Source organism: Mustela lutreola, chromosome 1 (genome assembly GCF_030435805.1).
Source record: "Mustela lutreola isolate mMusLut2 chromosome 1, mMusLut2.pri, whole genome shotgun sequence".
Classification (NCBI taxonomy): Eukaryota; Metazoa; Chordata; class Mammalia; order Carnivora; family Mustelidae; genus Mustela; species Mustela lutreola.
Genome location: NC_081290.1, coordinates 175,772,995 through 175,786,870, shown reverse-complemented (window position 1 = coordinate 175,786,870; position 13,876 = coordinate 175,772,995). Strand labels below are relative to the sequence as shown.

Below are 13,876 nucleotides of genomic sequence, written 5' to 3'. Positions count from 1 at the left end.
ATCTCCAGTCCTAAAGCTCTTTCCTAACCTTAGCATTTGGCTACTTTTAATATACTTCTTGACTCTACATGTTTAAACTAAGATACATTGATTCTGTTCTATTCTTCTACACCATAGGACATTTTAATACCTTTTCCAATCCAGATTTATCCCCTTTTCTGGTATCATTTCACACTGTTCTCTGATGGCTAGAGTGCTCTGGTCTGGTTTTGTGTTGGTCATGTAGGATTTTACATGGTTTTTTTAAAAGGTTTTCTTCCTCGTCTTCCACAAAGGATTTCCATATGTAACTGATTTTTACCTAATCAAGGCAGAGGCTCCTGAAAAAGTGGATCTGGATAAATTCAATGACGTCAATGACAAAGGGGCTTACACACATCTCAGTCACTACTGTGGGTGAATCTATTCAAAACTAAACCCAGTTTGCATGAAATTCTAACCACTTCATGGTTATAACCACAGGTAGAAAATATTCTGTGTTGTCTTATGACAGACATCTACAATAACCTACTGAAAAATGAGTACTTGCCAGGGAAAAGCACCTGCCAAAACTAAGATAAAACCAAGTTCTATACCTCTGGGGTGAACCAACCCAAGTACACCAAAGCCATTTAGATATCCACGAATGTTTTCTTTACCCTAAGGTCATCTATACCGATGCAAACCAGGGGGAGGAAGACACGAGATAATTGTGTGAGGCCGTTTTACTTTACAGCCGTGTACACCAGACAAAGAACTAGGAGATGACCCACAAGCAGGAACATCTCCACAGTCACAGGCAGGAACGGGAGTAAGGTCTTCCATGCTTCTCTCCCTGCACAAGGTTTCAGAATCTGAGCCCTCTGAGCAAAATGCCTATTTCCTTGTCAAAGCACACAGTTCCCTCTAACACATGAAGGCGTAAACTAGCACAACTGTCACTGAGGGGACATATGTGACTGAATTATCATCTGTCTAGTAATACCACTTACTGAAGTATTCATTAAAAAGTGATCCTGCAGGGGCATCTGGGTGGCCCCTTCAGTGAAGCACTGGACTCTTGGTTTTGGCTCAGAGAATGACCTCAGGGTTGTGAGATCGAGCCCCTCATTGGGCTCCACGCGGAGTCAAGCTGACTGGACACTCTCTCCCCCTCTCTGCCCCTCCTGTTCATGCTCTCTCTCTCAAATAAATAGATCTTAAAAAAAAAAAAAAAAGTGATCCTGTAATATGTAGGTCAAGTCATATGAAATTGTCAGTAGTCACAGGCTGAAGCTTAGGAACGCAGCAACTTCACACAGTTAACCTAATAATTACAAATTGGAGTCACAAAAATTCATTCTACCTACAACTTAAAAAAAAACTATTGCACACCCTCCTCCCAGCCCAAGCAGGAGATGGAAATTTATGTCACAAAGAAAAGGACCCAGAGGCTCTGGCTTCAGATACCCGGCCCAGCCAAGAGCAGAGATGCAGCCCCCGAAGCTGCAAGCTACTGTGCCCTGGAACACAGGCCTCAGTCTGACCCACCACCATCAGTGCTCTTCACTAGGGAGAGGACGGCAGGCTTTCATCTGCAGAAACCGGCCACTACAGGAGAAGGGACATTTAGGGCCCTGCAGAACTTGAGGACTTGGTTGGTCCCAGTTATATGACTCTAAAAGCAACAGAAGAAGAAAAAAATATATATCAACAACAAAAAAATAGGGCGCCTGGGGGCTTAGTCGGTGAAGCGTCTGTCTTCCGCTCAGCTCATGGTCTTGGGCTGCTGGGATCCAGCCCGCGTGGGCCCACCTGCTCAGCGGGGAGTCTGCTTCTCCCTCTCCCTCTGCCCCTTCCCCAGCTCATGCTCTCTCTCAAATAAAATCTTAAGAAAAAAAATAAAGAAACACCCACTATGTCAACTATACTCAGAAAAAAAAAGGAAAGAACAAAACCAAAAAACCACACCCACTATAAAATCCCCAGAGAGATGTTCTATCACTGCGTCCGTGAAGTAAGAACTGCATGTTATTAAAAATCGCAAAGGAACAATGACCTTAGAAAAAGAATCTCTGGAAATTAAGAATGATGAAGAGCTTCTGGGAAAAAAACAAACAAAACAATGATTAAAAAATTGAAAGCTTGGGGTGCCTGGGTAGCTCAGTGGGTTGGGCCCCTGCCTTTAGCTCAGGTCATGATCTCAGGGTCCTGGGATCGAGCCCCACATCAGGCTCTCTGCTCAGTGGGGAGCCTGCTTCTCCCTCTCTCTCTGCCTACTTGTGATCTCTCTGTCAAATAAATATATTAAAAAAAAAAAAAAATTGAAAGCTAAAGGAAACTTCCGGAAGGTATAACAAAAGCATACAGGAAGAAAAACAGAGAAGATAAAATTAAACAGTTATTCTGATAAGCAGGAATTCCAGGAGAAGAAAAAGAAGAAGGGACTGGAAGAAGTCATCCAAGAATGGATGAAAGAAATCTTTCCCAGAACCCAGGGACAAGCTGGGCACCTGCACCACAGACTTAAAAGAGACACCTGACTTTCTAAGCCATGAAATCCTTAAACTGAATAAAAAAATGTACATACCAAGGCATATCTTTAAATTTAAGAACCCCCCCCACACACCAAAAGATTAAAAAAATACTAAAATCCCCAGAGGAACCAAAATGGGTCTAACTGTTCACTAAGAAAACTGGAAGCTAAAATAAAATGGAGCACTGCCTTCAAAGCTCCAAGGGAAAATCATCTTAGCCTTGAATTCTACAACTTACTGCCCATCAAATGTCAACAGACAGAATTATTTTTGGACACGGAGGATCTCAGCGCAGTTACCTACCATACATCCCTTTTCTCAGTAAATTCCTGAAGGACGAGACAACTGTGTGAGTGGGCAAACCAAGAGAAACAGCCAACAACGTTCCCTGCGGGGGACTTGCCAGGAGGAGATGGAGGGGAGCCCCCCACTCTGAAGCAACCATCCTAATCCAGAGCCCAAAGACAAAGGAAGGACTCGGGGTTGTTTTCAAGGGGACAAAACAGAAACACTAAAGAAAAAAGAAGGCCATTAACAATTCCAAGAAAATACCAAAGCTGTTCAGAAACTCATATACATTATACAGTTCAGCTTCATGCAAGTCAGAAAGAGCCTTAACACTGTAAAAGTACCTAACAAGAAAATTACAGAAATTATACTAGAGAGATTAAGGAAAGAAGAATTTTAGGAGATGCAGAAACTTTAAGAAACAGCAGTGCCGCACATTTTATAAATATGGAGTTTGCTTAAGTATGTGGGAGAGGGGAAAGATCGCAAAGGAGTTCCAAGCGTTTGCCTGGGAATTATCCAAGCCAGAGATAGAGAAATGTGGGCCAGAAGTGCCTTTTTTCTTTTTAACCTTACAGTACTAAGGGACTCTCTCAATCTATGTATATGTTATTTCCCTCAAAATTAAACATCAAAACACAAGTTTATAAGTGAGGCTGATAATGAGACTCTTCAAACTCCTCTCCTTGGCAGAATCTAAGTGCTTCTGCCCCTAGTTTCTCCTTTCCTGAATTTTCCAAATCACTCTAATGAACACTTCACTTTTATAATCAAAGAAAATACTTTACTAAAAATCCACCACCTGATTGCTACCTGGAGGAGGAACAGGAGGAGGAGGGAGCACAATTTTGTAAGTGTACAACACAACCCCACAGCCCTACAGAGGAGGACAACCCCCGCCTCACCCGCACCTCCCAGATGGAGGCGGGGGGTGGGCAGGTCCTCCCCAGCACTGCTGGGCCTTGGAGGCACCTCCAGATGCATGGGAAGCTCAACCCGGAGCGACCCTCCAGCCAAGCCCACCCTCCGGCCTGGCCCATGAGCCGAGCACAGACCTGCACTGAGCGAAGCCCTCGGGGCCGCACACCCCAAGCCGCACGTCTTCTCAGGGCGCGCAGCTCCCTGGCCGTCCTTCTTGGTCACACAAGGACCTTACCTTGAGGCTCCCCACTCCAGATTATGGCAGCGGCTGCGAGAGGAAGCACAGAGCTTGTAACACGCCTGCACCTCCGCGCCGCCCTCCCCTCAGCCAGCACACACTCTGTGAGGGCGACCTCAGCTGTTTCCTTCCTGCAGCTTACTGAACATTCGATGGCAAGATCACAAGCTTCCCATTTCTAATGGGAAGTCGTTGGGGTTCCCCTAGTCCTATCAAGAAACCGGAAAACAGGGTACCTTTATTCTCTCTGAAGACATTCCTTTCTCAAACATCCACTCTGTACTATGGTAACATGTGCTGCGTTTCCAGTCACCAACTGGGCAAGTGGTAGGAGGCGCACACGTCAAATTATAGTAGGAAATGGTTTAATCATCTCCTTTAATCAAGACATTTCTGAGGCAGCTTTAATTAGGACAGTGGAACACTCACTTCTGAAATAACGTAGCAAAAGAAGAAGCAATCAATTACAGTGATCAATGACATCTGCAATTCAAGTTCATTTAACGTTGAAATACAGCCCAAGTTATAGGCTGTGCAATGATGACAATATCTGGAAAAATACCTTTTTGAAATGTGGATCAAAACACTGAGTGTAATTTTTAATCAAATCACAGCCACAAGAAACCTTCAATCTTCAAGGACTAAACACTGTGACCAGTTATTCAGAGAATGACGAGAGAAATGAAGCAAAACATCTTTAAAAATTAGAAGAACGTGATTATGGCAATGCAAATTTACAAATGTTTAAGATCACTGAGATTCCTTAAACCATATCATAATTCTATATGGTATGTTATGTACAAGAAGTTCTTTGTTAACTATTACCATTAACAGTTACAAGGTATCAAATTCAGTAAAATAAAATCTGAGAAGTAAAAAACACTCCTTGTAACCAGAAATATTATAGAATACTAATTCAGGAAGTCATTCAGCAGCTTATAAAGAAATAGGAAGTTGTTGGCCACCTACTTGAAGAACCATTTCCTGCAGGAAAACTGTAAGACAGCTGAAGAAGGCAATAGTTCTCAGAGTAATACAGAGAAGAATTCCTTTAAAACAGAAGCTCCATATACAATGTTGATAAGATGAGTTTTAAAACAGTAAACTCTTGAGCACAAATATTACACGTAACACGCAGAATTTTTCACATACTTCACAACCAACCAGAGCTCAAATACGTGTTGGTGATAAATGAGGATTCCTACCTTACCACTTGCCAGGCTAAGAAACATCTTTTCGCCAGATCTCACTGAGCTACGGAGGGCTTCAAAAATAGTAATGATCACCTGCCTGTAACCCTTCAGTAGTTACGCTGCTTTGAAACTAGAAGAGGGGCTGACGGGCTTCAGAAAGTCGCCCACCTACGGTCACAAGGCAACAAATGGTTTCCAAAGTCAACATTTCTACATTTTCAATCAAATTATATCACCTTACATGTTTAGACCATTCACAGATTTCTTCATGCCAAGTATAAACCTCAAAAAATTGCTGGGGCGCCTGGGTGGCTCAGTGGGTTAAGCCGCTGCCTTCGGCTCAGGTCATGATCCCAGGGTCCTGGGATCGAGTCCCGCATCGGGCTCTCTGCTTAGCAGGGAGCCTGCTTCCTCCTCTCTCTCTGCCTGCCTCTCCGTCTACTTGTGATTTCTGCCTGTCAAATAAATAAATAAAATCTTAAAAAAAAAAAAAAAAAATTGTATACTTTGTAACTTAAAACTTAGTTCCAATGATTATCTAAAAAGATGTATATAAAGAAGTCTATGTAGTAAAATACAATTTTTCATTATTAAAAGAGCAGAAAGTAACTACTGTAAATCTGCACTCTGCATCTTGATGGCAACAGAATCTTCTGCAGACACAAGAAAAATATAAATATTGGTCCCCAAAAGAGCCCTGACTTGGGAACATCACAACCAGGATAAAAATGAATTCAGACAACAGGAATTTGGCTCCAAAAGAAGGTTCATTTACCATCATCTTTGACTCATTGTCAGGACAGATACCAATGATCTCATTTACCTGTGCAGTACACAAAGATAAGTCATTCATGGAAACTGATACAACCCATAAAATCACAAAAATAGCAAACAACTGGATGTAAACTTTTTGTAACTTCTCCAAATTACATATTATTCATAAAGCAGATACCCTTTAGAAGAATACAGAATTTTATAAGCACAGTAGCCATCGTCCACAAACCAACATTTAGGGGCCCCTCTACAATTCCTCACAACTACCAACTAATCCATGGTTTCACCTATCCCTCGGGAAAAATTCCTGTATTTCTGAAAGGTCTGATATGAGAAAATTTGTCCATGGAGTCCCAAATTTTCGTGTTTCTTATCATATAATAAGCCCAATTTAACTTCTATGTGAAAATCCCCCCCAAATCCTAAAGAACAGCCATGCTTTTTGTTTTTTTAATTTTCTCCTTTCCATCTGGTAAGAACAATCACGTTTTCTTTCTCCTCTTTTTTCTTTCCCAGGTAAGTTTCTCCGCACCCCCTACAACCACTTTTCACATGGCATAACTTTCCCTATCATTTTGGCCTGGTTTACCTTCCCTACAAACCCATTCAACTGGGTGTTTGGGTAGTGTGGTATAGACGTGTCTACCCTTCCTTATCTACCCTTTATCAATATCATTAAGAGACACATTCCTCTCAGAGGAAAAACCACTGGAAACTTTTTAAAATGGACACACAGAGTATTTATTTCAGGTCAAAATAACAAGATCACTCAAAATAACGAAAATGTAGGCAGATGTCACCTGTAAGCAACTGTTACAAGATACAAAAGACTAAGAAGAACAAAACCGCTGCTCTTTAACCTCATACTTTTAGCTACAGCATCAACCAAAGAAAGGAGGCAAGCATGCTATTAAGCTGTTTGAAAAACCTCCCCAGGTCAGCAGGGTGACCCAGCAGGGAGAGGTTCAAAAAAGTACAGCCTTTCTTCTTCCTTGCAAGGACCTGGTCTGTCCCTTCAAGGCACATCCCTCACAGCTAGCAGCTCTTTCAATCAGGGACTTTGGCCCTCTGCTTGAGAACAAATGATCTTGCTCATGCAGATGAGTTTGCCAGATTTGTGTGGACTTTCCAGTTTCAGGCCCTTTACTGTCCTGGCTGAAACCTGACCCTTTGAAATGGATACCAGGACATCAGAAAACGAATTTTAAAAAGAAGAAAAATGTTACGGTGAGGGGTAGAAACTTTGAAGATGAAACTTTTTTTCTCTACTCTTCTAAGCAAGCCTCTCTGAAAACCCTATGTTACATTACACACCACTGCCCCAGAAGACAAGCAATATACTAAGACTCACACAACGAAACAGATCACTAATTGTATTATCTGATCTAATAAACAGATGTTACATTTGCCGACAAGTCGACTGTCAAGACTTTATTTTCACTTTATTATCTCAACCTGATTAAACAACAAGAAGCAAGCAACTTTTAAAAAACATCAGTTTCAGTCTATAATTAGAGAAAAAGTTTTTTATACACTTAAATCCAAAAAGCCAGATAAAAACACTTAGGTATTATCTACAAATTCAAAGTAAGAAAGGATAAAAACTTTGATCTTTTCAGTCTGAATGAAATTTTGCCATTTTGTTAAAGACAAGAAGTCTCATAAAAATAAATACCACAATGGCCTTGTTTTTGTTTTCCCAGAAGAGGATTCTGTCTTGAGGACCTGCTAACTTGAAAGAAGTTTGCTGTGGAGCGATTGTATAAACAGGAAAACTCCTAGTTCTCTTTACATTTGGTGGGGGGGGATCCATCACATCAGACAGCGGCTAAAGGATGTGTCATTTGACAACCTCGACTATTGTAAAATCTGACTCCCAAAGAAGAACTACTTATTTTGTAGTTCTTCTCTGCCAATAAAATGTTCATTTAAAGAGATGTCAGCCTGTAATTCCCAAAACTTGAAAACGTTTCCTAGTATTCTTTCAGTTTTAAGCTAAGCTAATTAATAGATTTGGAACAAAGTCAAAATGAGAATATTCAAATTGCCACAAAAGAAAAGATTATGAAAAGACTCTGAACCAAGAATCAATCAAGCTTTTAAGATATAACCCAAGCTGAAGCAAGTAATTATTACATGTTAAATTAAAAAAAAATTATGTGTGCATGTGTATACATACGTACATATCACGGATCTCTATATTAGGATAAAACTAAGTTTGACATCAAGTAATACATACAAACAAATGACTTTTATATCCTGATACCACTTTCTTGAGCCTTCCACAATGTTCACTCACTTTAAGAAGTATCTCTGACCAGAGGACGTCTTTGCCATCTCCCAGCCCGCCGGCAGAGGGACATCATCAGGGATCTCAAAAGAAGACTGTCGAAGGTGCTGAGCGGTGGGGGTCGCTGCTGGGCCCGAGACCACCCCGGTGGGCGTTAGGCTCCCTGGGGATGCGGCGCCCAGCTGCAGGGAAGCAGGCGAAGAATGAGCTCGAACATGCTGTGGGGTCAGGGCTCCTCCGGTGCCCCCATCAGTACTGGCCTATTGGGAAGAATAAGATAAAAATTTCTTAGAAATTATTTTTAAAGAGGGTCTCTTTAATCTTTGACAGGATTTCATGGCAACCAAATGTCTAAGTACCAAATGCAAAAATTAAAGTTTGACACAAAGGAATATAGGTTAATAGGTGTGTATTTTTGAATGGTTTGTGTGATTTTAAAGTATACTCGCACAAACATTTATAACTTTACAGATTAGCAGTCCGTGTTAAGTTAAGCTCTATGTAGCACACATTAGATGGGCCTTCTGTATATTCTAGAGGAAATCAGAACAAAATGAATGGAACATTATTCTACAGTATGTTGGATTTTAAAACGTAATGTTTTTTGAAAAAATCTTATTTATTTGACAGAGAGATAGCCAAAGACAGGGAACACAAATAGGGGAGCAGCAGAGGGAGAGGGAGAAGCAGGCCTCCTGCTGAGCAGGGACCCTGACATGGGGACGCAGCCTAGGACCCTGGGATCATGACCTGAGCTGAAGGCAGAAGGCAGATGCTTAAAGACTGAGCCACCCAGCTGCCCCACAACTTAATTTTTTTTTTTTTTTTTTAAACAGACTTTATCTGAGAGAGAGAGCACGAGTAGGGGTGGGAGGAGGGACAGAGGCAGACGCAGGCTCCCAGCTATCAAGGAGCTCCACTCGGGGCTAGATCCAGGGACTCAGAGATCATGACCTGAGCCGAAGGCAGATGGCTAACCAACCGAATGAGCCCCACCAGGTGCCCCTAAAACTTAATTTCTAAAAAGACCTGGGTAGTATAGGGGCTATTCGGAGTTCTGAAATGTCCCATGTATAACACAACCTAAGGAATACGGTAACTATATCCTCTCTCTTTTCTTGTTCAGCTAGTTTTTAAGTAGTTAATGTTTCTTTCCAGGCCAAACCCTAAACACTGGACAACTGCTATTTTTTTCTCACCATGGACCAACGGCATGGGCCAATACCAAACTATGTGATTTTTAATGAAAGCAAGAGATTCAGAATCATTCAAATGCTCTTAAGACATCTTAAGACATCAAATGAAATGAAAACCCAACCATGTATTCCTATGCAGATGAAAAAAATGAGAACAGTTCAACTGCAACTAAAATATACACATGTAACCACAATGATGTAAGGGCAGAAAAACGTTTGCATCCAGACCCCAAAGATGGGAGTTCCAGTCTGCACAGGCTACTGTGACAGTGAACAGATACCAACCTCTGAGAGCCTCAGTTCGGTCATGAGTGAGAGCTTCTCTCGTACGTGTGTGCATGTGTATGTATGTACATACATAAAACACGAATGGCCCTAAGCCAACCATCTGTGGACAGTAGTATTTATAACCCACATACACACCATTCATGATCCAGCACAGCCATCTAAATTCCTCTTTAGAATTAGGATTTGATTATTAAAGTAAGAATTTCCTTGGAGGGGCACCTGGGTGGCTCTGTGGGTTAAGGCCTCTGCCTTTGGCTCAGGTCGCCATCCCAGGGTCCTGGGATTGAGCCCTGCATGGGGCTCTCTGCTCAGCAGGGAGCCTGCTTCCTCCTCTCTCGGACTGCCTCTCTGCCTACTTGTGACCTCTGTCTGTCAAATAAATAAATAAAATCTTTAAAAAAAAAAAAAATTTCCTTGGAGACTAGAAGCAATCAGCAGAGGCATTTATGCCTTAAAATCAGCCACACTGCTGAGTTTCCAATCAGAATAAACCCGAATTAGGACATCACTACCAGAAATAAAAATCAAACTTACAGAGGCGCAACCCCTCCTTCAGAAACTTATTAAAAACAAAACTAGAGATTATGAATAGAGTATGAATCCATAAACTGCTGGACATAATTCTTGTGATTATTTACTAGAATTTTGCAACGTTTCAGTTGTGGGTCTTCATGGCTTACAGATGCCACAAAATGAGAAACTCACTCTCCTACGTGTTTTCTGCTTTCAAACCCTACCGAGGAGCGCTCACCCGACTGTGTCGCCAGCACACGGTTCCCCGGAATGACTCCAGGGACCCACCTCGAGGCCTGGGAGAAGGAAAAGCCCCCCCCCCCCTCCGCCAAGCTGCTTTGCGCAGGCCGGCAGCTCCCCGGATTCTCCTTCCTGCTCCCCAAGCCGGCCTTCGCCAGCAGGTTCCCAAAGCCCTGGGTCTGCGGCAGGAGGGCGCACAACAGGCCTGGCAAGCAGGAGCGGAAGGGGAAGCGGAATGGGGGCGCTCACTCTTCTTCCCACTCAAGTTTCAGCCCGACTGGACCAACTGCATCGTAGTATTTGGAAAACCAATTAACTTTTGGGCAAAGTTCCTATGCTCAAGTTTAGCCTCAAGCAAGTTCTTTTCAAAAAGAAAAAGCAGCAGCAAGCCAGGCCTAAGCAAACAGATGTGGGGGAGCGCTGGGAGCGCGAACCCGTTCCCGACAGTCTCTCCCCGGAGCCGGATCGCACCGGCCACGGAGCGGGCGCCCTGCGCCACGGCCGCGGCCGCGCTCCGTCCCCCGGGCGGACTCCAGAGCCAGGGCGAGCCGCCGATTAGTCATCGCTTCCCCAGCAGCGCGCGGGGTCGCGGCGGCGCCACGCAGCCCCGGCCCCGGCCCCACGGCCCCGCGAGGTCCCGCTCCCCCGCGCGGCGAACGCGCTCCCCCAGGAGGCGCCCCTCGAGTCCCCCCACGAAGCCGAATCCCCGCCGGGGCCCCAGACCCCAGAGTCCCCCCTCAGTCTCCCCCGGCAGCCAGCCGTCCCCAGTGTTCCCGCCTCCCGGGAGCCGGTCCCCCGAGTCCCCGCAGGGGCCCCAACCCCCCAGTCCCCCTCAATTCCCCACCGGGGACCAGCCGTCCCCAGTGTTTTCCCCCCCGGACCCGGTCCCCCGAGTCCCCGCAGGGGCCCCGACCCCCAGTACCCCGCTCAGTTCCCCCTCCCCGGGAGCCGGTCCCCCGAGTCCCCGCAGGGGCCCCGACCCCCAGTACCCCGCTCAGTTCCCCCTTCGGGGAGACAGCCGTACCCAGTGCCGATTCCCCTAGTCCCCACAGGAGCCCCAGACTCCCCACTGCCGCCCCGGGAGCCGGTCCCCCGAGTCCCCTCCCCGAGGGCGCCCCCTGAGTCCCCGCACGGACACCCCCCCCTTCCTCCCGCACGGGCGCTGACCCCGCAGCGCCTTCCAGGAAAGCCTGGACGCCGCCCGCAGAAGGCGCCGGGCGCTCTCGGGAGCGGAGAAAGAGCCAGAAAGTCCACGCACCGCTCCAACCCCCACCCTGGTCAACCCTGCTGAACAAGAGAACAATTATCTGACTCCCCAGGACACTCGCGCGGCCGCAGAGGCCCCGCAGGAAAGGGGGCCCAAGGCTCCCCGCCACCGGCTCGGCCGCCACGGGTCACTCACCCCTCGCGGAGGCCAGCGGCCCCTCCCCCAGGCCCCCGCTCCCCTCCCCTCCCCCACCGCTCCCTTCCCTCCCTCCCTCCCCCCCGCCCCTCGTTCCCGGCCCCCCCCCGCCCTCCGCCCCTACCCCGCCCCCCACCCCCGTCCCCGTCCCTGCGGCTGCGGCCGAGGTGCGGGGCGCGGACGCGCGCACATTGTGCGAGCCCACCCGCCCCCCCCCCCGCCTTCCTTCCTCCCCCTCCCCCGCGTCTCCCGCCAACCTCCCGGGAGCCCCAGGAAGAAAGAAAGGAAGAAAGGGAGCGGGGAAAGCACGCCCCCCGGGCCGGGGCCGCGCCGAGCGACTCGGAGGGAAAACAAATCTCGGCCCCGGACTCGGGAGGCGCTCCCGCCGCCCCCCCGCCGAGCACCCCGCGGCCCGGCCCGTCCGGCGGGGCGGCTACCTGGCGGGAGTGCGCCTTGGGCTCCGGCGGCTTGAAGAAGGAGTCGGGCAGCTTCCGCAGCCGCATGGGCACCGTCTGGGGCACGTTGGCCGTCTTGGGGTTCATGACGGCGTTGAAGAGCGCCTCCAGGTCGGTCTCCGAGTCCCCCCGGACGTGCACGATCTGGTGGCCGGCCGGGGGGGCCTGCGGCGCCGCCTGCGACCCCGGGGGCGCGGGCGGCCCTGCCGCCGCCGCGGGGCCCTGGCCCGAGGGGGGCTGCGCGGCCGGCGGCCCCTGGCCCTGCGCGGTGGCCGGCGGGGGCTGCGGCGGCTGAGACGGCGGCCCGGGATCCATGCTGCCGACGCGGGCGACGGGGTTGGAGTCGCGGCCGGGGGGGGGGGGGAGGCTGCGCCGCAGGCCCGCCCGCGCCCCGCGGCCCCCGACGCTGTCCCCCGGCCGCTGCGCTGCCCCGACGGACACGGGGCCTCCCCTCCCCCGCTGCCCGGCTTCCTCCGGGGGCCCCTTCCTTCCTCCCTTTCTTTCCCGCGGCGGCGGCTGCGCCCGACTGAGGGAGAAACTCGCCGCCGACGCCAAAACTAAAGTTGAGAGAAGCGCCCGCCCGAGCGGCGCGCCGGCCCCGCCTCCTCGCGGCCCTTCCTTCCTCTGCGCGCCCGCCCGCCCCGGGTCCGCCGCCGGCGCGCGCAGAGACGCTCCCCCGCGGGCCGCCGCATTCCTGCGCTCTCGCCGCCGCCCCGCCCGGCCCGCCGCCGCCGCACGTGACCCGGCCGCCCGCGCGCGCGGCCCCCCGGGGAGGCGGGGCGGCCGGGCGGCGCCCAGGTGCGGCGGGCCGGGCGGTGGGGGGGCGCGGTGCCCCCCGTCCGCCCCCCACCCCCGGCCCCGAGCAGCGTCCGCCCCGCGGACAGCAGGCCAGCGCTGGGCCGCCGGAAAGGGAAAACTTTCTCCCGCGGGCCCTGGAGCCCGCGGCCCGGTCCCGACCCCTTGGCGGCGGAAGGGCGGCTCTGCGGACCTGCTGCTCTCCTGCTCCTCCGCTCGCCTGACCCCGGGCGGGGCTGGGGGCTGCGAGCGCCTGCGCGGGGTCTCTGTCCCACCTGCAAGGAGGCCCCTGCCCGCGCGGCGGCCGTGGACGTTTGCTTTTATTCTCTTCGATTCCTCAGAATTTGGTTTGTTTGGGAGCGCGAGCGAGCCGGAGCCGGGGGAGCAGGGGCGGCGCCCCCACGGGAGGCTCGGTCCGCTGGGATCATGACCTGGGCCAAAGGCAGGGGGCTTTACACACCGAGCCACCCTTGCTCCCCTGCGAGTTTTCTTACAAATTCATACAAGTTCATGCCTTCTGGTCTGTTTTTAAAAGCGGCTCTACTGAGACGTAATTCGCAGACCGTCCAGCTCGGCCCCTGAGCGGTTGAGCGAGCTCAGGATCGTCGCGGGTTGTGCAACAGCACTCTTTGAAGCTCCGGGGTTAGCCCATGCTCGAGAAATCTAGCTTTTTAATGATTTTGTCTGTAATGCTAGTGAAGCAGATGTGTAAAGAGGATTGAGCAACTGAAGGGCTCCCGAGCAGAAAGATAATCTCTCCTTCCAGCCGGGACATGCCCAGGAGAATT

At 49.3% G+C, this 13,876-nt stretch overlaps 1 protein-coding gene across 6 annotated transcripts in view; it reads right to left on the bottom strand.

Annotated features, from left to right (window-relative positions):
- YAP1 (Yes1 associated transcriptional regulator) overlaps window positions 1-12,921 on the bottom strand; it is a 111,197-nt gene extending 98,276 nt beyond the window's left edge. For 2 of the 6 annotated variants that reach the window (XM_059179248.1, XM_059179254.1), the window contains exons 1-2: window positions 12,276-12,921; window positions 8,209-8,459 (exon numbers count right to left, since the gene is read on the bottom strand). In XM_059179248.1, coding sequence (XP_059035231.1) covers window positions 8,209-8,459; window positions 12,276-12,608 — 584 coding nt within the window. In that variant the 5' untranslated portion in view covers window positions 12,609-12,921. The remainder of the gene's footprint in view (window positions 1-8,208; window positions 8,460-12,275) is intronic. The other 4 variants (XM_059179215.1, XM_059179231.1, XM_059179239.1 and 1 more) reach the window with 3 other exon arrangements.
- Window positions 12,922-13,876: the final 955 nt, after the last annotated feature.